The following is a 23,766-nucleotide window of genomic DNA, read 5'->3' as shown; positions in this document are numbered from 1 at the left end:
ATATAAATATATATAAATGTGTGTGTGTATATATACATACACACACAGACACACACACTTGTCACTGGCGCCAGAAGACTTGAATTCAACCCTCAACTTGGCTGATGCACACCCCAGGGATTGAGAGACTAGGGAGGGGACTGGTATTCAAGCTCTCCCATTCCCAACTCACCTCTGCCTTTAGGCGCCTGTAGAGTCTCCGGGCTATCATTCCTCTTGCATAGGCCTGCACAGTCAGAACAGCCCAAAGCCTATGTCTGAAGGCTTTTCGTACCAGGTAACCCCGACACTTGGCCTGGAAGTCAATGATCCTCCTTCGAGCCAGTCGGTATTGCTTGTGGAGCTTTCTGGACCGGTACAAGGCCTGGAGTCTCAGGAAACCAATCCTCATCTGCAACCAAAGTGGGATGTGTATCTCCTTGTCCAGGCAGCTTTTCAACACCAATCCCTCCAAGCCAATGGCTCCCAGAAACCCTGGAACTGCCAGCACAATTCTCTGGAGATGCTAGATACTTTCCCCCCACATCTGTAGCATGCTTTTGTATGATGTCTGTTTTGTGTCTCCCCCTTCATACTTGCCCCAAGGGCAGGGCCTGGGGTGGGTCTCACCCCAAACAAGGAACTTCCTGTGGGCAGAGAGACAACATCTCTCTTCAGGCTGCAGGCTCCTAAGGGCAGCCTCTATGTCTCACCTTCTGACTCAGAGGCCCTGAAAGCCAGGACTGTGTCTCCTCAGACCAGAAGAGACTGCCTTGATTAGGTGGTCCCTGTTTCTAATGTGGCTACTTCCTGAGAGCAGGGACTGTGTCTACCCCTACAGATTAGGGGATACGAAAGGAGAAAGGCTATATATCTCCACCCCTCAACTCCCCATGGTGCCCAGTTCACAGTGGCTATTGAATATATCTTTCTACCTTTTAATTAATAGTTTCTCCAAAGCATATCTAATTACTGCCAAAGGGATATCTTAAAATTCTTTAAAAATTCTACAAAGAAAATTTATTTTCTATGAACCTTATAGTAGGTATTTGATGAATTCTTGCTAAATGACTGGAAGAAAAAATACATCTGAGCTAGAAGGGGTTTTTCAGGATCTTATCATTAATCCCACCCCTTCATCTTACAGGGAAGAAAACTAAAGACCAAAGAGAGAATTACTTTGAGTTCAATGTTGGAGCTACCCTTCATTCACAGGCTGGGGAACTATCCATTTTGCTATCCTTTTAAGAGAAAGAGATAACTCAAATCAAATAATTTTTAAGCATTAGTGCATTCTGGGTTCCTTATATCTAAGTTATAGTATCATAGATCTTAATGTGGAACCTGAAGCCCAGGGAGGTTGTGACATGATCAAGATTACATGGAGAGAATCAGAGGTGAGATTAGAATCCAAGATCCTTAGCTCTAGAGTTAGTGTTTTTGTTATCATACCACTTAGCCAAGCTTGCACTCTTCTGGAAATGGCCTACTTTGTCCATTTATCACAGAAAACAAGATGGTGGCAATTGATTATGCATGGGGGTCAAAGGCCTCCTCTGTAATGATGGCAGGCCTGTGACATGCACTTACCGCTCCATAGTTCTTCCTGCAGTTGTGGCCCCGCCAGTGTCTCTGGATGAGTGTTGCAGCATTCTTCAGCTTCAGGTAATTGGACCTTAAAACCATCAGCATCAATGTCAGCATCTTCAGCGGGCACCAGTAAGGCATTTTATAGTTTACAAAAATCTTTGCTCACAACAACTGTGGGAGTTGGGTAATTTAGGGATTATTAGCCCCATTTTACAGAAGAGGAAAGTCCCTTGCCCAGGGACAGCTCAGGGGCACAATTGGGATTTGTATTCACTTCTTCTGACATGGAGGAGACCAAGAACTTTTTTTACTATGACACTTAATATTTGTAAAGTCCCTCTAGCTCTTCCTCATTAGATCTACAAATTCTGGGAGGGAGGTCAGGGGTGATTTTCTCCCTTTTACAAAGGTAGAAATCAAGGCCCAAGGAGTGGAAGAGTCTTGGCTCAGGTCATATGGACAATTAAATATTAGCACAGATTTGGGTTACAGCCCAAATCTCCTGACTCCCAGGGGCCAGGGTTCTTTCCATTGGCTGGACTGGACAGAAATGCTGGGCTCCCCTTCCCCCAGGGCAGACAGAATGGACAGTTTCTTCTTTCTGTCATTCTTGTGAATGAAAAACACTGTCTTTTCTACTCAAAGACAGCTGACAAAGATATTTATTGTGGATCTGTGTTTCTGAGCACATGTATGTGTCAAAGATATATATATATATATATATATATAGAGAGAGAGAGAGAGAGAGAGAGAGATATTCCAGTATTATATGATGATATGAATATATGTGTAGTGTATGTGAATGTGTATACTTGGGGATATGAAATCATGTATGTCCAAGTATAAAAATGCTTATAAGCATATATGGGAGCTTTGGATTTGTCAGCCTACTATTTGTAGGTTCATGTATGTGCAAATTTATATCCATGAGTGAGTTATTCACACATTTGTATGCAAACATTATATGCACATGTGATTATATCTGTGGGTTATATAATTGCCCCAAATAAAAAGGCAACAATGTATACAGATTCTAGATATGCATTTGGAATTTGTCATTCAGTGGGTATATTATGGCTTCAGAGAGGATTTTAAACCTCAGCTGGAAAATCTATAGCTAATGCAAAAATTATTAATGAAGTTCTTTCTGCTCTCCAGCTAGTTTGCAGGGTGTATTCAACACCTAATACAGTGTCTGTCTCATCGTGAGGGCTTGATGTGAGCTAGTGTGTATACACATATGTGTGTGTCTACCTAACTGTCTGTATTTATGTGTAGGCTAAAGTGTGTGTGTGTGTGTGTGTGTGTGTGTGTGTGTGTGTGTGTGTGTAGCTATATGTGAACAGCACCCAAATACCTGTCTTTAAATCCTCGGATGACTTTCTGAAGAAGGATGACACGGTCCGTGATAGCTTTGTCTCTTTCAATCTCAAGGAGCATGTCATGGTGATCCTGAGGAGAAATCCCACCCTCCATTACCCAATTGGAAAGGAGTTCTAAGCTCTGGGGGATCTACAAGTATTCAAGAAGCCTTTCATAACCAGCCTTATCAGCCCTATCACAGATTCTGGGCTCCTAAGGGCAGGGACATGGTTCTCCTTGGAGACAATGTTGTTAATAGTATTAATTTTTCTCCTGGTTCTGCTCATTCCACTCTGTATTGGTTCATACAATCTTTGCAGATTTCTGTATAGTTGGAAAATCTTGAATCCCTAAAACTACATTCCCCAAACTTCCTTTCTGTATTACCCACAATGCTTTTCCTCTTGTGTATGGTTGCATCTTCATGTGTAGGTTATAAGTTCTGAGGCTCCACCTTGCTCCTCTCTTCCTCACCAGAGCAGCTGGATTGAGTTTAGCACCTTTTCCCTCTAGTTTTTTAATGTTAGTTTATTATTAATAAAACTTTATAAAATATAATACTTAGTTATTGGATATTAATTTTAAAATCCACATTTCTCTAAAATCATTCCCTGCATCATTTCTTACAACTCTATGGTATTTCATAACATTGAATACCACAATTTGTTTTGAATGACTATGTGTATTTGTTACAAGGATTTGCCTTTCTTTTTTTTAACATTTATTAATATTTATTTTTTAGAAAAGTTAACATGGTTACATAATTCATGCTCTTACTTTCTTGCCTTTCTTTTAAATGAGGGAAAAGAAACAAATGTCTGTTAATTTAACAATAAAATACAGTTATCAAAAATTTATAATTGGAGTGCCTCACAATTTTCCTTTAAACTAGGTAATTGTGAACTCCTTATAAAGTCAAACTTCTCCCAGAGGCAGTGATTCCCTGAGGCAGCCAGAAATCACTACAAATTGGATTGGGGCCAAACTGTCACATAAGTCACTGGCACGGTTCTACAAGAATGAGGGATTCTTCTTTTTCTCTTTCCCCGCCCCTTTGTGTCTCAGACAAGTTTTATTTCATGGTGATTATTATGATTTCTGTTATAAATGATAATAATAAATCTCAAAGCCCTCTGTAAATCTGTCATCATCATAAGTAATAATAATGATAGATTACATAGAGATCTAAGGTTTGTTATGATCATTTATAATAATAATTATTTCTATAACTGTCTATGATTTGCATAGCACATTCTCCAAAATAGCTCCATAAGGTAGCCAGGGCAAGTACCATCATTCCCATTTTTATAGATGAAGAAACTGAGGATTAGAGAGGGAAATTGCCTTGTCTCTATACCTGAACCTATTTTTCCCATGGCCACTCTTCCACAAACATGCTGCCTTTTAACACGTGAGGGTGTCTTGTTGTGAAAGGACACTTTTCTGCATGTACAAGAGTGACCTTCCATGCTTCCTGTCACACTAGCCTGGTCTTCCTCTCCTTTCCCTATTTCCTGTTCAGGCAGCAGCTGGCTAAGCCAGATAACACCTGCTAGGTCAGTAGGGCTATGAGGAACAAAAAAATACTCACTTAAAAATATGCAGGAACATCTGAGGATGGAAAATTGGAGAAGACCAAGCTGAACATACCCAAGAATTACCTGGACTAGCTGAGAGCCTCAACAGAAGTATATTTTCTCTCAAGGAGAAAGTGAAAAAATTCTGATGATGGTAACCCTTATATTGCCCCTCCTTCTAATGTCCCTACTGTTATTGAAAGTTTGACTATCCTCCCAGTCACCCAGGCATAGAACTCCAGAGTCATCCTAAACCATCCCTTTTCCCCTCATTCTCCAACATCCCATTCAAAGTTTAGGTAAGGTGAGGTTTCTGCCATCAAGGAAGTTACAATCTAATAAGAAGATAAGACATCAACACAGATAAATGTAATATATAATATTACATGATAAGTATATCAAAGAGGGATGAACAAAATTTGCTATTTGAATTTCAAGAGGGAAAATTATTATGGATAGAGGAATTATGGAAAACTTCATAGAGAAGATGGAAAATATTTGAATGGGTAAATAGGGAGAAGGCATTGGTAAGGGAAGTAGAAAGTGCAGGTCAATCTTTAGAGTCCATGGTTCTAGGCAGTCAAGATGGTAGAGAATGGTTCAGGATCCAGCTGACTTCTCTCAATATTCCCCTCCAAATAACATTAAGATAATGCCTCAAGGGGGTGGGGTTGGGGGTGGGAGGAAGGGAAAGAACATGAATCATGTAATCATGAAAAAATATTCTAAATCAATTAATTAAATAAAAATTTTCTAAAATAAAGAAAGAAAGAAAGAAAGAAAGAAAAATTGTGTCACAAAAAAAGATAATGCCTCAAGTCACATTTTGAAGTAACAGAGCCCATAAAAGGTCAGAGGGAAACATTTTTTCCAGAATAAGAAAACTTAGGAGGTCTTGCTGGGTTTGGTCTATAATACTGGAGTGGGTGCAGGCCCTCAATGTAGCAGGAGCACCAGCCAGTTCTGGGCCTTAAGAGCAGCAGCAGTTTCAAGGACTCTCATTTAAGAGATAGTAAGGGGATCAGACAACTGGCCAGAAAGAGATTACCAGGACTCTTTCCTGGCACTGCATGCAGGTGGCATTGATTGGCAACTCTACTGTCCTAAGGAGTTCTGGGTCACAATTAGAGGTGGAGAAGAACATGTATGATTGGTCACAAGGGAGCAGGGGCCCTGGTCACAGTTCCAGGGTCAAGAGGAACACTATTACTTGAGGCGGCAGAGGAACAGGGGCCCTTCCTGGGTAAAAACCAGAGAGCAGACCAAGAGAGTAGTGACCATACCTCTTTCAGGATAAGATAAATTTGGAAGCACTCAAAACTTGCAGATCCCTAGAACTAGTTCTGAAAATAATATCATGAAAAAGTCTGCCACCTGGGACAGTACCTCCTGATCCCCAAGTGAGCAAAGCCCAACTTTAATATAAAGTTTAAAGTGAAGAAATAGCTGGTAAAAATAAGCAAACAGAAAAAAAAAGAACTCGACTATAAAAAGCTACCATAATGACAGGGAAGACCAAGACATATACTTAGAAGAAGAAAACAATGTGAATATAGCTACCACAAGCAAAGCCTCGAAGAAAAATGTTAACAGGACTCAAGGTCAGCAAGAATTACCGGAAGAGTTAAAGAAATAGATAAGAGTTGTAGAGGAATAATTGGGAAAAGAAATAAGAGTAGTGAAAGAAAATTATGAAGAAAATCAGAAGCTTGGTAAAAGAGGCACAAAAACACTGAAGAAAGAAAACCTTTAAAAGGAAAATAGATCAAAAGGAAAAAAAATTCACTGAAGAAAATAATTTCTTAAAAATTAAAACTGGGCAAGTAGAAGCTAATGACTCTATAAAACTTCAAGAAACAACAAAACAAAATCAAAAGAACAGAAACATAGAAGAAAATATGAAATATCTCATGGAAAAACAACTGACCTAGAAGCAGACCAAGGAGAGATAATTTAAGAATTTTTGGTCTACCTGAAAGTCATAATCACAAAAAGAGCCAAGGCATCATATTTCAAGAAATGCTCAAGAAAAAATGCCCTGTATCTTAAGTCCAGAGGGTAAAAAGAAATTGAAAGACTCTACCCATCACCTCCTGAAAGGGATCCCAAATTGAAAATTATTAGGAATATTATGGCCAAATTCCAGGATACCCAGGTCAAGGAGAAAATATTGCAAGCATCAAGAAGGAAACAATTAAAAAATCATGGAGCTACAGTCAGAATCACCCAATATTTATGAGCTTCAACATCAAAGGATTAGAGAACTTGGAATATGATATTCCAGAGGGCAAAGGAGCTAATCTCTCCAGGAAACTGAGCATAATTCTTAGGGGAAATAGATATTTAATGAAATATTTAATTAAATAATAAGGATTTCCAAGCACTTCTGATGAAAAGACAAACCTGAATAGAAAATTTGGTATGCAAACAGAAGATTCAAGAGAAGCACAAAAAAGTAATTTTAAGGACTAAATAGAGTCAAACTGTTTGTACTCTTATATAGAAAGATGATTTATATGACTCATAAGAACTTTATCATTATTATGATACCTAAAAGGAGTTTATATAAACAGAGGGCATGGGTGTGAGTTGATTAAGTTGGAATGATCTCCAAAAAAAATTAAGGGGCAGGAAAGAGAGATACAGTGGGCAAAAGGGGAAGGAAGAGGTAGAATGTGGCAGATTTTCTCACATAAAGGAGGTAAGCAAGAAAGAGTTTTTATAATTAGGGGAAAACATGGGGTTGGGTGGGAGGAAATACTTGAACCTCTCTCTCATTGAAATTAGTTCAAAGAGGGAAGAATATATACATATTATACACACACACACACACACATACATAGAGTTGGGTACATAAATCTATTTTACCTAATAGGGAAATAAGAAGGGAAGGAGATAAGAAATATTGAGTTGATAAAAAGAGAAAGTGGAATAAGGAAAGAAGTGGTTGAAAGCAAAACAAACTTTTGAGGTGGGGCAGAATAAAAAGAGAAAGAGAATAATAAATAGAAAAAATAGGATGGAGGGAAATGCACCATTAACAATCATAACTGTGAATATGAATAAGATGAGCTAACCCATAAAATGGAAGTAGATAGCAGAATGAATTAGAAACCAGAATCCACCAATATGTTATATAAAAGAGACACACAGAGTTAAAACAAAAGGCTGAGGCAGAATCTGTTTTGCTTTAGGTGAGGTTAAAAAAAGACAGAGATAGTAATCATGATCTCAGACAAAACAAAAGCAAAAATAAACCTAATTAAAAGAGATAATATGGGAAGCTATATTTTGCTAAAAGGTACTATAGACAATGAAATAATATAAAAAAATTTTACAGCAGGTTTCTCTGAAAAAAAGCCTCATTTTTGGGGCAGCTGGGTAGCTCAGTGGATTGAGAGCCAGGCCTAGAGACAGGAGGTCTTAGGTTCAAATCCGGCCTCAGACACTTCCCAGCTGTGTGACCCTGGGCAAGTCACTTGACCCCCATTGCCTACCCTTACCAATCTTCCACTTATAAGTCAATACACAGAAGTTAAGGGTTTAAAATTTTTTTTAAAAAAAGCCTCATTTTTCAAATACATAGGGAACTAAGTCAAATTTATAATAGCTATTCCCCAACTGATAAATGGCCAGATGGTATAATCAGGCAGTTTTCAAAAGTAGAAATCAAAGGCATCTATAGTCAAATTTAAAAAATGCTCTAAATCACAATTGATTATGGAAAAGCAAATTAAAACTCTGTGGTACTACCTTATAACTAGCAGAAATGATAAATGATAGAAGAGTTGAGAGAAAATAAGTACATTTATGAACTTTTGGTAGAGTAGTGAATTGGTCCAACCATTCTAGAGAACATCTGGAACTAAGCCCAACGGGGCTATAAAGCTGTACTTTGACCCAGCAATACCATTACTAGGTCTGAATCCCAAAGAAATCAAAGAAAAAAGAAAAGGGCCTACCTATAGGTACAAAAATATTTGCAGTAGCTCTTTTTGTGGTGGCAAAGAATTGGAAATTGAGGGGATGTCTATCAGCTGGGGAATGGCTGAACAAATTGTGGACTATGGTTATGATAGAATGCTATTGTGCTATAAGAAATGTCAAGGAGGGTGCTTTCACAAAAATATGATGTGACCTATATGAACTGATGCAAAGTGAAGTAAGAAGAATTGGAAGATCATTGTGCAGAGTAATAGTAATATTGTAATGATGACCAACTATGAAAGACTTGGCTACTCTTATCAGTTCAATGATCTAAGACAATTCCAAAGGATTCATAATGAAAAAAAATTCGATATACCTCCAGAGATAGAACTGATGAACTCTGAGTATAAATTAATGTATACTTTTCTCACTTTTTTGGTTTTGCAATATGGCTAATATGCAAATATGTTTTGTATGATTTCACATGTAGAATTGACATATTGTTTGCCTTCTCAATGATTAGGGAAGCGTGGGGGGAAAGAAGTTCAAAATTTAAAAAGAAAAGAATGTCAAAAATAATAATAAAAATAAAATTTAAAAAGTTCAGGATAAATTGGAGAAAGAAAATAATCTGGTGTTGTTTATGGAATTTCCTCTTCCACCCCAGAATAACAATGACCTCTTGACCCTTCACTCTCTTCTGACCACCACCGACTTAAGATAGATGGTCATATTTTACCTTCAAGAAGATCTTAGTTTTGCCAATCTGCCAGTCATCATGTTTCCCTAGTACTACTTCAGCAATACGTTGGCAGGTGCCCCGAAGATCTTCCTGGAGAGGGGAGAAGTTGAAAGAGGGAATAAAGTTAGTCTGGTTTGATTGGTTTTTGACCAAGTCATTCTATGTTCTAAGGCCCCTTCCTACTCAGACATTTTATGTTCTCAAGGCCCTACCAGCTCTGATATTCTATGTCTAAATCCCTTTTCATCTCAAGTATTTTATGCTGTAAGTTTTCTTTCCTTTTATGTCTTACCTACTAAGATACTTTCCAACTCTGATATTTTGTGTTCTAAGTTCCCTCTTAGCTCTGACATTCTTTGTTCTAAGGTCCCTTCCAGTCATGATAATTGACATGGCCCCTAAGCTGGGTCCTAAGGAAACAAAGGGATTTCTTTTTTTAATTAATTAGTTTGTTACATTAAAATTCCCAGGTTAACTTCTTCCTTCCCTTCTCCTCTCCCATTAGAGAAGGCATCATTTGACAAAAAAGATATATGAATATATACAACTATATTTTGCTTGTTTCTCAGTTCTTTCCCTGAAGGTGGACATGTACAAATTATTCTTCAAACAATATCTCCTATTACTGTACATAATGTTCTCTCCTTATATGTTACTTGTTACACTCTTCATAATTTCATGTAGTTCTTGCAATGTTTTTTAAAAAATTAACCTGCTCATCATTTCTTATGGCACAGTAGTATTCCATCACATTCACATGCCACTACTTGTTTTGCCCTTCCCCAACTAATGGGCATCCCTTCAATTTCTGGTTCTTTGCTGCCACTAAGAGAGGTGCTCTAAGTATTACAGAACATATAAGTTCCTTGGGTGTGTACTTAGCCTATTATCCCCCAAAGAAAGATCATAAACTTCTCAAGGGTGTCTTTTTCATCTTTGTATGCCCATAATACCAAGTATATCATCATATCCCTTTCATCTTCAACATCAAAACCAAAAAGGTCTAGTTGGCATTCAAAGTCCTTCCTAAATGAGTCCCCTCCTACTCTTCCTGTCTTCTTATATCTTGCTCCCCACCACATACTCTTTATCTTCTCCTTATCTTCTACCATAGTTCCAAAGTAAAAACAATGCCTGACTCCTCGGATGCTCTCAGAGCTCTTTGAAATGTAGCTGGATGCTGTCACTTCCTCATACCAATCCCATGAAATGGTCCAGATGAGTCTTATCATAATTTCCATTTAAAACTGAGAACCAGAAAGGGAAAATAGCCTATCCCTGGTTACTTAGCAAATTAACAGCAAAACAAAGTTTTTAGAAGCTAGGTCTACTGACACTGCAGATCCAGGGTTCTTTTCACTACACCAACCTTCCTCCTCTGACCTGGATTCAAATCCAAGCTCTTTCACTTCTCTATAAATAAGAGGAATGGCCTAGATGACCTCGTAGATTTTTCCTGACTCTAAATCTATGATGCTATGATCCCAATTTCAAAGCTAGAAAATCCTGTCACTTCATTTTTCTTCTTGAAGGTGATATGATATCAATCAATCAGCAAACATTTCTTAGGTGCCTACTATGTGCCAGGCACTGTGCTAAGAGCTGGAGATACATAAAGAGGCAAAAGGCAGTCCCTGACCTCATAGAGCTTACAATCTAATGGAGGAAAGACAACATGCAGACAAATATGTACTGAGAACTATATACAGGAAGAATAAGAGATAATTAGCAAAGGGAAGGCATTAGAATTAAGGGGGTTGGGAAAGGTTTCCAGTAAAAGAGGGGATGTTTAAATTTTTTTATGTTTTAGTCTTAAACTTTTTATTTAATTAATTAATTTAAAATATTTTCCCATGGTTACATGATTCATGTTCTTCCCCTCCCCTTCCCTAACCCCCTTCCATAGCCAATGCACAATTCCACTGGGTCATTGATCAGGTCAATTACATGTGTCATTGATCAGAACCTGTTTCCATATTATTGATATTTGCACTAGGGTAATCGTTTAGAGTCTACATCCCCAATCTTAGCCCCATCGACCCATATGATCAAGCAGTTGTTTTTCTTCTGTGTTAAAAGATGGGATTTTAGTTGAGACTTAAAGAAAGTCAGGGAGATCAGTAGTTGGAATGGAGGAGGGAGAGGTGCCAGGCAGTCAAAAAAAGTATAGTGTGTCTTATTTGTAGAACAGTCAGTACACCATTGCCACTGGAAGAAGCCTGGAAAGGTAGGAGGGGGCTGGATTAGGAAGGACTTTGAATGCCAAATAGAGCTTTTTGTATTTAAAGTTGGAGACGATAGGGAGCCAATGGAATTCGCTGTATAGGAGAATGACATGGTTGGTTCTGTGTTTTTAGGTAATGTAGAACTTTCTAATAATCAGACATGATAGAACTAATTCAGAATTTGTGTGGGATCAAAACTAGATGAGACCTGATCTACAATGGAATGGCTGCCTTAGTAAGGGGAAAGGTGGTGAGCTCTCTGACTGAAGTGGTATTCAAGCATCTCTGGTACTTAGTACAGTGCCTAGCACATAGCAGATAATATGCAAGCAGAGCAAGTATGTTTGCTGATTGATTCTCAGCCTGTCACTTAAACCCTCCATAACTTGCCTCCAACCTACCTCTCTGAGTTACTCTCATGTTCTTCACCTTCATATAGTCTATATTCCAGCTAATCTAGACAACTAGCTGGCCCCTGCCCTCTCTGACTGTGTATACCTGTCTATTGGTGCTGACCTCTCAGGCTGAGAACACACTACCTCTTCACCTCTACCAGTTGAGATGTCCCACTTTCCCCAGGTCTAGTCTAACGTATGGAGTCCATGAAATCTTCCGTGAATTCCTCAGTTGGAAGAGTTCACTCTTGCAACAAATCTCCACAAAGCACTTTCTTTGGATTTCTCTTTTGTTCTTACTGAAGTTTCCCTTTTATCCTACCCATCTGCATACATCATGCTGTACCCTCTCTCTATAGACTGTAAATTCCTTGAAGTGAGAGCCTATGTTGTTTTCTATCTCTGTATGCCTAGGATTGAATATAGGGTTCTGGCACAAATTTGGTGAATTTGACTGAATGCCTTCCTACTGGCCTTTGGGCCCCTTTGTCCACCCCCTGGGCCCTGCCTTGGTCTTTTTCTTTCCCTTTCTTATGCCATTTTGGCAGCAGCTACCCAGAAACATGGCTATTTCAGAGCCTCGTTTATCGTAGTCTTCATTGTCTTGGCAAAGATCTTCCAAACATTTGGGGGCTTCTGCACAGTCTGCCCGGCTCTACCTGCTTGTAAGCTGGCTTCACTCCAGGCATAAGCACACGGTAGCGCTCCACAAACTCCACGAAGGTGTAGCGGATTGGGTAGCCAGCCCGGCGGATCCTTATGGTCTCCATCATCCCAGAATATCTCAGCTGGCGCACACACAGGTGCCGGTCAAACAGCTGGATGGGAAAACAGAACAAGTGAGAAACAGATCTTCCCCCTAGCCCTTTGTCTGCCTTCCTCCTGGCATTTGGCAGAGGTATCTAGGGGGGAGAAAACCCTAAAACCAAGGTTTGGAGCCCAAGGGCATGGGTGGCAATCTCAGCTCAACCTCTTACTGTGTCATTTCAGACAATATTCTTTCTCTCCCTCAGCCTCATTTTTCTCCTTGGCAAAATGGGAATAATAATAATTGAACTCTCTACCCCAAGAGGTTATTCACAGGATCAGGTCTGAGCTGGACTTTTAGAGGACTGAGACAGAATTTAAATAATGCAAGGTCTCATGTATAGGTTGAGATTCAAACCCAAGTCCTCTGATCCAAAATTTAGTATTTATAGGATTATAGATTCAGAGCCAAAAAGGCATTTACCAGTCCTCTACTCCAATTCTATCATTTTACAAATTAGGAAACTGAGACCTGATTAAACAACCGTGATTAAACAACCGTGTCCACACAGGCAGTAAACAGATAAAGGAGCCAGGTCCTCAGATTCTAGTTGGAGTACTCATAACCTTTAAAGCACTTTCTAACTATGAGCTCTCATCAAGTGAAATTAAGACCAACAGCTCTCTTCATCTCATTGCCAAGAAAAAAGGAAGGAGCTTTCCCCTTATCCTTAGGTACCCCATGCTAGGAGGGAGCACCCCTGAGTCAAAATGCAGGTGGAAAGGCTGCCTGCTCCAGCTTTCCCAGAAAAGAAGTATTTTCTTTTCTCAGGACCCTGAGTGAGCAAGGTTCTTTGGATGCAATGAGGAGCTGAAACATTCCAATACCCTATCCCACCAGTCTTCCTGCTCACCAAGTCTCGTTAAGCCCTGCCCCCAAACCCTCATCCTACAAACCCTCTCTTATTTCTAGTGCCTTCCCTCAGTCAATTATTTCCTATTTATCCCATATATTTCACTGGTGTATTCCAACAATTTCACTGGCATAAGGAACTGAGTCAATAAGCATTTATTAAGTGCCTCCTATGTGCCAGAGACTGTGCTAAGGAAATACAAAAAGAAGTGAAAGACAGACTGCCTTCAAGGAGCTTACACTCAATCAATATTTATTAAGTTTTTCTTAATGTTAAGTGCCTATTAACATTTATTAAGTACCTATTAATTTATTAAGTGCCTACTAACATTTTAAGTACCTATCCATTTAAGTGCCTACTAACATTTATTAAGTGCCAAGCACTATACTAAGTGATAGAGATACAAAAAGAGGCAGAAGATAACTCCTGCCTTAAAGAGCTCACGATCTAATGGGGAAGACAATATACAAACAAATATATACAAAGCCAGAAATATATGGGCTAAATAGGAAATAATTAACTGAGGGAAGGCACTAGAAATAAGAGAGGGTTGGAAAACACTTGCTATAAAAGACACTCTGGGTAAGCAAACTGGAATGAGTATTAGTGAGTTGTTGAGTTGTTTTTTAGGTATGTCTGACTCTTCATAACCCCATCTGGGATTTTTTGGGCAAAGATACTGAAGTGGCTTACGGTTTCCTTCTCTATTGATAGATGAGGAAAGAGAGACAAACAAGACTAAGTGACTTGCTCAGGGTCACACAGTTAGTAGGTGTCAGAGGCTGGATTTGAACTTAGGAAGATGACTCCAGGTCTACTTAGAGGCCACCAGTAATGGTAGTAACAATTATACCTCTCATTTCAATAGATCTTTATTATCTCTCATCACAACAAGCCCTGAAGGTAGGTTGAGGTTTGGGAAGCACTTTATAAATATTTCATTTTATCTTCATAACAACCCTTGAGGGCAGTTGTTATTATTATCCTCATTTCACAGATGAGGAAATTGAGATAGAGAAGAAGTTAAATGACTTGCTCAGTCACACACCTACTAAGTGACCAAGGTAGCATTTGCTGAGATCACTGAAGTTATAGTGTCTTTCCCTCCCAGAGCTCCAGTTATCCCCTTATTTAGCCCCTCAGATGTGGGGCTCGGGAAGGGTTTTGAAAAAATCGATTTTCCTTGCTTTACAGTAAACAAAACTTCTGTTCCATGCTGTCAAACAAGACACTCCAGACTCGGGCATTTTCCCTAATTATTACCCTTGCCTGGAATGCTCTCACTCCTCATCTCTACCTTCTAAACTCCCTGACTTCCTTTAAGTCCCAACTAAAGCTCCTTCTTTTACAGGAAGACTTTTCTAACCCCTGTTAATTCTGGTGCCTTACCTTTGTTAATTATTTCCTATATACCCTGTATAAGTAGGCTTTGTATATGTCTGTTTACATGTTTACATCACACATTTATATTACCCATTGGATTTAAGCTTCTTGAAGGCAGGGACTATCTTTTGCCTCTTTTCCTATCTAAGCACAATCCTTAGCATATAGTAGGCACTTAATAAATGTTTATTGATCAATGGACTCAGGTCCCTATACCAGTGAAATCACAGTCTAGTCTCCATCCTTTTGTGCCAGGGATTGGGCTATGAGATACAAAAGAAAAGCAAAAGCTATCTCTTCAAGCAGCTTACATTCGAATAGGGGGGATAACACATATAAATGGTACATTTCAAACAGAACACACAAGAAAAATACAAAGCATAAGGGAAATACTTTGAAGTCTGTGAAATACTATAGAAATGTAAACATTTATCATCAGCATCCTCTCTGATCATCAGCACCATCATTACCTTTTCTTATCCCCACAAAGCATGCTGTCTAGAACAATCATTTTGTGGTATAGTTGTTTTAGTTTTATCTGACTCTTTGTGACCCCATTTGGGATTTTCTTGGCAAAGATACTGGAGTGGTCTGTTATTTCCTTCTCCAACTCTTTTGACAGATGAGGAAACTGAGGCAAACAGGGTTCAATGACTTGCCCAATGTTACACAGCTAGCAAATGTCTGAGGCCATATTTGAACTCAGAAAGATGAATCTTCCTGACTTGAAGGATCGCTCTCTGTCCACTTCACCACCTAGCAGCCCCAGGACAACCATAGTGATATATTAAACCCCAAAAAGGACCCTGAGATGAATTCCCTATCTCCCCATTAAATGTACCAAAGCTTATCTCAAATGTAGAAGGGCCATGTGAGAAAGAAAGATGTCTGCTTTTCTAGCAACAATTTAAAAGCTCCCCTAAGGAACTACTGTGGGTGCTTTCCCAACTGAATTAAAGTCACAGAATCTCAAAGCTGGAAGGGAACCCATAGTTTTTCTCTCTAGTCCAACCTAAATAGGAATGTCCTTTGGTCTCCTTGTCAAATGGTCATCCAATGGTAACACTTAAGGAAGCTTACCACTTGGGGATAGTTCTGGTTGCTCTTGAGCTCTTTCATATGATGAACTCAAATTGGTCTCCTTTTAATCTCTTCCAATGCTCCTGATTCTTCTGGACCAAAACCAGGAGATGTATAGGTACATTGAAGGTGACCTGAATTTGGTCCCTGGTTCTGACACTTAACAACTTTTGACCTTGGACAAGACACTTAACTCTCTGGACCTCAATTTCCTCATCTGTAAAATGAGGGGGCAGGACTAGATTACCTCTGAGATCCTTTCCAGCTTAGTACTATGATCTTAAATCACGTAATATCTCTAGAATTTAAAGTCTATCTCTTAAAATTAAGAGGAGGAGGAAGGTGGCTTTCTACTTCAGGGATTGTTGACCTTTTCTTATAGCAAGGATTCCTTTAGCAGTCTGGTAGAGCCTATGGACTCCTCAGAATAATGTTTTTATATGCATAAAAAATAATACATTGGATTCCAAAGAAGTCAAGTATGTTGAAAATACAGTTATGGAAAAAAAAAATGTCTTAACAAAGTTCACAAGCACTAGATCAAGAACCTCTAGGGTAAATGATCTGTAGGGTACCTCTCATTCCTGGAATTCAATGTTCTAAGGTTTCTTCCGGTTCTGACACCCCATGTTCTATGATTCTATATCACTCTCTGAAGAGAATACTGCCTTTACAATTGTAATTACTGGTAATTACTCCCAGTGAGTCATTGCCACCTAGTTCCATGGCTACTTTGAAATGGCCCTGACATCATTTCTTAGTCAATAAACATTTCTGAGAAGTTTCTCATTCCCATGGCTTCCCATTTCTTCTCAAGCTAATTTGCTACCTAAGAACAAACACAAGAAGAACTAGAACTAGGGTGGGGCAACCTGGGCTTTGTCCTAGAATGATGCCCTCTAATGGCAGAGGCTACCATAGTAAAAGATTTCTTCTTCTTAATTGCTATTTTTTCTTTAAAAAAAAAACACACCTCTTACCTTCTACCTTATAATTGATATTAAGTTATCAGTTCCAAGGCAAAAGAGTGGTAAAGGTGAAACAATTGTGGTTAAGTGACTTGCCCAAGATCACACAGCTAGGAAGTGTCTGAGACCAGATTCAAACCCAGGACCTCTAGTCTCTAGACCTGGTGCTCTATCCATTGAGCCACCTAGCTTCTCCTTAACTCTTTCTGGTATTACTTTCTCATCAAGAATTAAAAAGTTGATTTGGGAGCAGTTTTATACAGCCTGTCTGAGATGCATTTTGTCCCAGGTGCTAAAATTGCTAGTTATAACTGAGTATTCATTTTAACCAACTTAAAGTGATGAGATAAAATAAGGATCATCTAAGAGAAGAAATGTGGGAATATCTCCAGGAGAAGTTTCTAGGAGCTGACCAGGATTGAGCTAGAAGGTCTATCTCCAGACAGAGTAAGACCCCTTCTGCTGCTTTTATGGGCATTAAAATGGGGCCATTGCCGCTGATTAATTCCTCCCTCAGGTTAGCTGCATTAAATATAAATTAATAGTACAGTAACTCTGTGTGACTATGGGTAAGGGATGTTACTTCTTTAAGGTTTAATTTCCTTGACAGTGAAGCTATCATTTTAATAATGACTATGTCCCTCATAGAGTTGTTGGGGGCAAAGCATTTTATAAACATTAGAGAACTACATACCTATGAGTTATCATCATCACCACCAACAATATAATTATTCCTGTTTTCTGTGGGCTCAGAAATGATGTGGTCTAAGGTCTCTTCCAGCCCTGAGAGTCAATATTTGAAATTTCCTTCCAGTTCTGAGATTTCTGTGTTCTTAAGATCCCTTCTAGCTCTGACATTTTGTTTTCTCAGGTTCTTCCTAAATTTAACATTCTATGTCCTAAGGTTTCTTCTAGCTCTGATATTCGATATTCTAAGGCTCTTCCCAGTTCCGACATTTTGTATTCTAAAGTCTTTTCCAGCTCTGACATTCTGTGTTCTAAGACCTTTCCTAGCTCTGACAATCTGTGTTACAAGACCTCTTCCAGTCCTGACATTCTATACTCTAAGACCCTTCCCAGCTCTGACATTCTATGTTCTAAGGTCTCTCCCATCTCTGACATTCTAATGTTCTAAGGTCTTTTCCAGCTCTGACATTCTATGTTCTAAGGTTTCTCCCAGCTCTGACATTCTGTGTTCTAAAGGCTCTTCCAGTTCTGACATTCTATGTTCTAAGGTCTTTTCCAGTTCTGACATTCTGTGTTCTCAGGTCCCTCCCAGCTCTGACATTCTGTGTTCTCAGGTCCCTCCCAGCTCTGACATTCTGTGTTCTAAAGACTCTTCCAGTTCTGACATTCTATGTTCTAAGGTCTCTTCCAGCTCTGACATTGTGTTGTAAGCTCCAAGTTGTTTTCCAGCTCTAACACCATAACTCTAAGAACTAAGGCACTGACTTGACCGAATGTACCCTTGCCCTTCTCTCCCCACGGTTTCCCCCATGATCCCCAGACACCCCCCCAGGAGAGCCAGGGCCCTTCCCACAACTCACCATGGGCCTCTTGAACTCATTGGGCTTAATGCAGCGTACAAAGAAGGGCTGGCAGACGCTGAGGGTTCGCATCAGCAGCTCCAGCGAGCGTTTGAACTGGCTGCTGAGAGTGGGGGATCGCTTCCTGGTCTCTGCTCCCTGGGACAGGAGAGGATAGGAGAGGAGGACAGAGAACTCGTCAGGCTCAGGAAGGGGAGGAGTGACATTTGGGAGGTGGGGAGGGCACGCTCTTCCTCCCCTACCCCCCACAGGCCCTGGACCTAGGCTGACTGACCAAGGGAGGGAGGGAGGGAAGGGAAGGAGGTCAGAGGAGGCCAGGGACACAGCCAGAAGGCCCAGCTGAGGGAATGGGAAACGGAAGGGGCTGGGGTTAGGGTTTGTTGTGTTTTTTTTTCCCCTCTCTCTGAGGCAATTTCTCTGCTTTTGAGCCTTTCAAAAAAAATTATAAACATCCAGAAGCCCTAAGGGCACCAAATGTAGAGTGAGAGAACCCGAGACGGAATTCTGACTTTAACACTTGCCGCTTATGTAGTTCATCCCCAAAGTCTTAGTGTGGGTTTATCCTTGAATAGCTTAACGTTAGTTTTTGTGGCCATCATAAAATATCACTGGCCCTCAGTTATCTCTCTTGTCAAATGAAAGGGCTGGACTAGAAAATCCCCAAGGCCTCTTTTGATTCAAGCAACAGTTGTAAGACCTTGGCCAAATCACCTGTCCTCTGGGCAGGACTAGAACATGAATAATTCTGAGGACTTGGGTAAACTGATGAAGAATGAAGTGAGCAGAACCAGTGGGATGCCTGCTATCCACCCCCTGTCTGAGAGGTAATGCATTCAAGGTACAGCATCAGACATATTTATTTGAACAAGGCCAATGAAGGAATTTATTTTGCTTGACTCTGCATGTTTCTTAGAAGGAATTCCTTTTCCTTTTCCTTTTTCTTTTTCCCCTAGTGATGTGGGAAAGAAAATAGATTTTTGTTCATTAAAAAAGTAAAAATTTAATGAGAAAATCAAATTGGTCTTAATATTCAGCTAGCATTTTTATAGGACTTTTAGGTTGCCAAAGTGCTTTGCAAATACTCCTTTATTTGATTCTCACAGTAACTCTGTGAGATAGATAACCCCCATTTTACAGATGAGGAAAATGAGTCTGAAACAAGTTTAAGTGACTTGCGTGAGGTCAGATAGCTACTAAATGTCTGAAGCAAAAGCTAAATTTAAGTCTTCCTAACTCCAAACGTAGGGCTCTATCCACCATTCTCCACCTAATTCATTCTCTCCCTGCTGAGAAATGTTTTGTAAACCATAAAAATAATTAATAACTAATTTCCATTTCTATAACAACTTAATGTTAAAGTACTATGTAAATGTGCATTTGTCATTAATATTCATATCATCATTGTTATTTTTAATGGTCCTATGACTCCAAGCTTACCTCCTCCATGAAGCCCTTCCTGATTACTTTTTGGATTTACCTTTCTTGCTCCAATCCTCAGTTTCCCTAGGATCCAGTACTAATACCCAGTGTCTTATAACTAAACCCTTCCAGGAGCAAGGGTTAAGAGGGGCCAAGCTGGAAGACGACCATTCATGGAAGGGACCAAAAGCCATTTCTTCTAGGGAAAGAGAAAATATAAAACAAAGCCAACCCCCTCTGAAAGGGGCTCTTTGCTTAGTACTCCTAGGGAAGAATTAGGAGCTGAGCTTGAGATGGCAGTTTTCAGATCAACTTGAAGGTTGATTTCCTAACAATCAGGGTCAATCCAAAATGGAACAGGCTGCTTCTGTAAGAAGTAGTTGCATGGTAAGGCAGTTGGGTGCCAGGCTAGAGACAGAGGTCTTGCATTCAAATCTGGCCTCAGACACTTCCTAGTTGTGTGACCCTGGGTGAGTCATTTAACCCATCATTGCCTAGCCCTTATAGCTCTTCTGCCTCGGAATCAATATACAGTATTGATTCTAAGATGGCAGGGAAAGGTTTTTTAAAAAGTTGTATGATCGTGGACAAATCACCTGTCCTCTGGACAGAGCTAGAACAATTTTTCCTATAATATCAACAGAATAAAAATGAATAATTTTGAGGATTTGTATAAACTGATAAAGATCGACATGAGCAGGATCAGGAGAGTTTTGTCACCCGAGATCAGCTGAAGTCCCTTTTGGGTCAGGGAATCTGGGATTCTGGAATCCTCCTGGCTGTACCACCAGGTAGTTCAGGACCCAGGGAGAGAGAGAGAGAGAGAGAGAGAAGCCCCTGGGAAAATGAAGAGGGTGCTGATGTTCTAAAACAGCCCACAGGGGCCAAGCCCAGTAAAGCCAGGATCTCCTCCCCTTCCTGGGGATCTGCTGTCAGTCAGAGGCCCTCAGCCCTGAGACCTTATTTTAACTGATCCCATGATCCTTAATGAGATTTGCTCGGTCAAATCCTCCTGTGGGGAATGGAAGGAGCTGTGGTGTGGGGGAAGGAGCATTGGAGAAGTAGGCTAATCTTTCCTGAGCTGCTCTTCCTAGGGCTTGGGGAACCTGCCTTCCAGTTGCCTGTTGGGGTTTCTCTCATGAGGCTCCGGTACTCACCAGAGGGCAAGTCATTGCCCTTCCCCTACAATGTGCCTCGATGTTATTTCTCAAAGACAAAACTCTAATTCTCAATGGTAGCCCTCCATGCCTGGAATGCTCTCTCCCTCTTGACCTCCATGTCTTAGTTTCCCCAGCTTCCTTCATGACTCAGACTTCAAGTTCATCTTCTACAGGAGATTGTTCAAGGTCCTCCCAGACGCTAGTGCCTTCCTCTCCAAGATTATCTTCCAACTTTGCTGTACCTCTCTCATACAGAGGGCCCCAAAGTTCTTTAAAAGCTTGACATTGTACATTGGGGGATGCCTTATCTATAGCTTTATTTACCTGGACTGTATGTACTGTGCTTACACATACAGTATTTACCTATTGTCTCCCCATTAGAACATGAGCTGCTTGAGGGTGGAGTCTATTCTTGCTATTAATTAGCAGAGTGTCTGGCATATAGTAAGTGCATAATAAATGCTTACTGACTTACTGGTTGGCAACTACCTCCCTAGAAGTGTTGCTGTGAACAAAGATTGATGTGAACCATAAAAGCGATAGAGAAATGAAGGCTGTCGTCAATCCTTTCAGGATGGTTCTCAGGTCTGAGTCTCAAGTCTACCAATGATATGATGCTGTGTGATCTTGGACAAGTCACAACATTTCTGGGCTTTGGCTTCCCTATCTGTAAAATGACCTGCCTCAGGGCTAGTGTGAGGTATCAAAGGTGAAAATGGATATGAAAGCCCTTTGGGAGTGGGGAAGAAGGAGGATCATACAAAATATAATCCTAGAGGACTGTGGGGCTGACTCCTAGTATAGGAAAGTGTAAGAAATTCCATCATTGGTTCTAACTCTCAGCTTGCCCTGCATGACCTTGGTCAAATCACTTCACTTAAGCCCCAGTGTCCTTGTTTGTCCTGCTTTCTTCACTATCTTGCAAGGCTCAAATGAGATCAAGGAGAACATGTGTGGGTGTAAAACTAGTGAAAATATATTACACAGACATAATAAACATGAACTGTGTGCCTGGAGAAATCCTTTCTTTCTGAGCCTTAGCTCCTTCATCTGTAAATCGGTGAAATGGGTTATTTCGGGACTAATTTCTAAGATCCCTTCCAGCTCTGACACTCTATGTTCTTTGTTCCAAGGTCCCTTCCAGTTATAATGTTACAAGATTCTAAGAAATTACTCTCTTCCACTTTGGCTTCAGAACTTTCCTTGGCCCTAAGCCAAAAGGGGTGAGGGAGTGGGAATCGGAGCTGGCGTCAGAGAGAAGCACTCCCATTTGGGAGCCCTCCTTCAGGATACAGAGGCATCAAGTGGGGCATCTAACCCAGTCCAGATGATCCTAGGAACCCAAGGGATTCCCTATGCATCTGCTGGGAATTCCCTGGCAGAGAATCAATCGGTTGCATAACCCAGTTTGCTAGCATTTCTCCTATTCCCCAAAGGTCGCTGCTGGCCCAGGGCCCAAACTTACAGCTTTTGCTAAGGGGATGCCCCCAAATTCAGAAATGAATGCATAGAGCAAAATTCATTCTATGGCTGAGAAACAGATATATCTCTTACATGAAGCCTTAAAAAAATGTCAGACACCCACCCATCACACCACAGGCTGGAGAGATGATACACTAATAGAATGAGCCAGCCATACTTAAGAGTTAGAAACCTTGAGTTCTAAGCAAGTCACTGCCTTATCAGGGACTCGATAGTTTCCTCTGTAAAATGTGGGAATTGGTCCAATGGACGTTTAAAAGACAATCTAGTTCTAATATTCTCTTTTCCCAAGATTTCTTTCAATTCTCATATTTGATATTCTAATTACTAAAGTCCCTTCTGAGTACAGGGAAGAATGTTAAATTTTGGTTCTGGGTCCAAATTAATTTATCCTATGGCCTTGACCAAGTCAAGCTCCCTTCCCAGAGTCCAGTTTTGAGGGTAAAATGAGGACAAAGAAGCTAATCATCTGACTTCTCAGGATGGTTGAAAGATGTGGAATCACAAGCAAGGGACTAAATGGGCACAAAAGGATATCTTTCACTAGATCGTGTCCTGAGGCACCTTCTGTCTCTAGTAGCATCTATCTACAGGTCTATAACATTTCTGTTCTATATTCTCTTCCAATTTTAATGTTCCATATTCTAATATTTTATGTTCTAAGGTGCATTCCAATCCTGACATTCTATGCTTTATGTTTCCTTCCAATTCTGATGTTCTGTGTTCTAATATTTTGTGTTCTAAAGTCCCTTCTGGCTCTGATGCTCTGTGTTCTAAGGTTCCTTACAGCTTTTGCTAAGGGGATGCCCCCAAATTCAGAAATGAATGCATAGAGCAAAATTCATTCTATGGCTGAGAAACAGATATATCTCTTACATGAAGCCTTAAAAAAATGTCAGACACCCACCCATCACACCACAGGCTGGAGAGATGATACACTAATAGAATGAGCCAGCCATACTTAAGAGTTAGAAACCTTGAGTTCTAAGCAAGTCACTGCCTTATCAGGGACTCGATAGTTTCCTCTGTAAAATGTGGGAATTGGTCCAATGGACGTTCTGATGTTCTGGGTCCTAAGGTTCTTTTGTCCTCAGAAACTGTGTTCAAACTGTGTTTCTAACTCTGACATCCTATGATTCAGGCATGTGTGATTTCTCCAGCTTTTCTTAACTAGGAGAGCTTGTCCGCAGGATACGCACTGCCCATAATTTTGTATTCATTATGTTCTATATATTAAGATCTCTTCCAGTTCTGACACTTTTTGTTGCA

At 40.1% G+C, this 23,766-nt stretch overlaps 1 protein-coding gene across 2 annotated transcripts in view; it reads right to left on the bottom strand.

Moving 5' to 3' along the window:
• Positions 1–23,766, bottom strand: part of MYO7A (myosin VIIA) — a 144,974-nt gene that overhangs the window by 68,588 nt on the left and 52,620 nt on the right. For both annotated transcript variants that reach the window (XM_044668167.1, XM_044668168.1), the window contains exons 14-19: positions 18,437–18,574; positions 12,457–12,615; positions 9,175–9,267; positions 2,927–3,021; positions 1,570–1,654; positions 173–391 (exon numbers count right to left, since the gene is read on the bottom strand). In XM_044668167.1, the coding sequence (XP_044524102.1) occupies positions 173–391; positions 1,570–1,654; positions 2,927–3,021; positions 9,175–9,267; positions 12,457–12,615; positions 18,437–18,574 (789 nt within the window). The remainder of the gene's footprint in view (positions 1–172; positions 392–1,569; positions 1,655–2,926; positions 3,022–9,174; positions 9,268–12,456; positions 12,616–18,436; positions 18,575–23,766) is intronic.

Source organism: Gracilinanus agilis, chromosome 3, assembly GCF_016433145.1.
Source record: "Gracilinanus agilis isolate LMUSP501 chromosome 3, AgileGrace, whole genome shotgun sequence".
Taxonomy (NCBI): domain Eukaryota; kingdom Metazoa; phylum Chordata; class Mammalia; order Didelphimorphia; family Didelphidae; genus Gracilinanus; species Gracilinanus agilis.
Note: the sequence above shows the minus strand (reverse complement) of the source record. Positions and strands in the feature narration are given on the sequence as shown.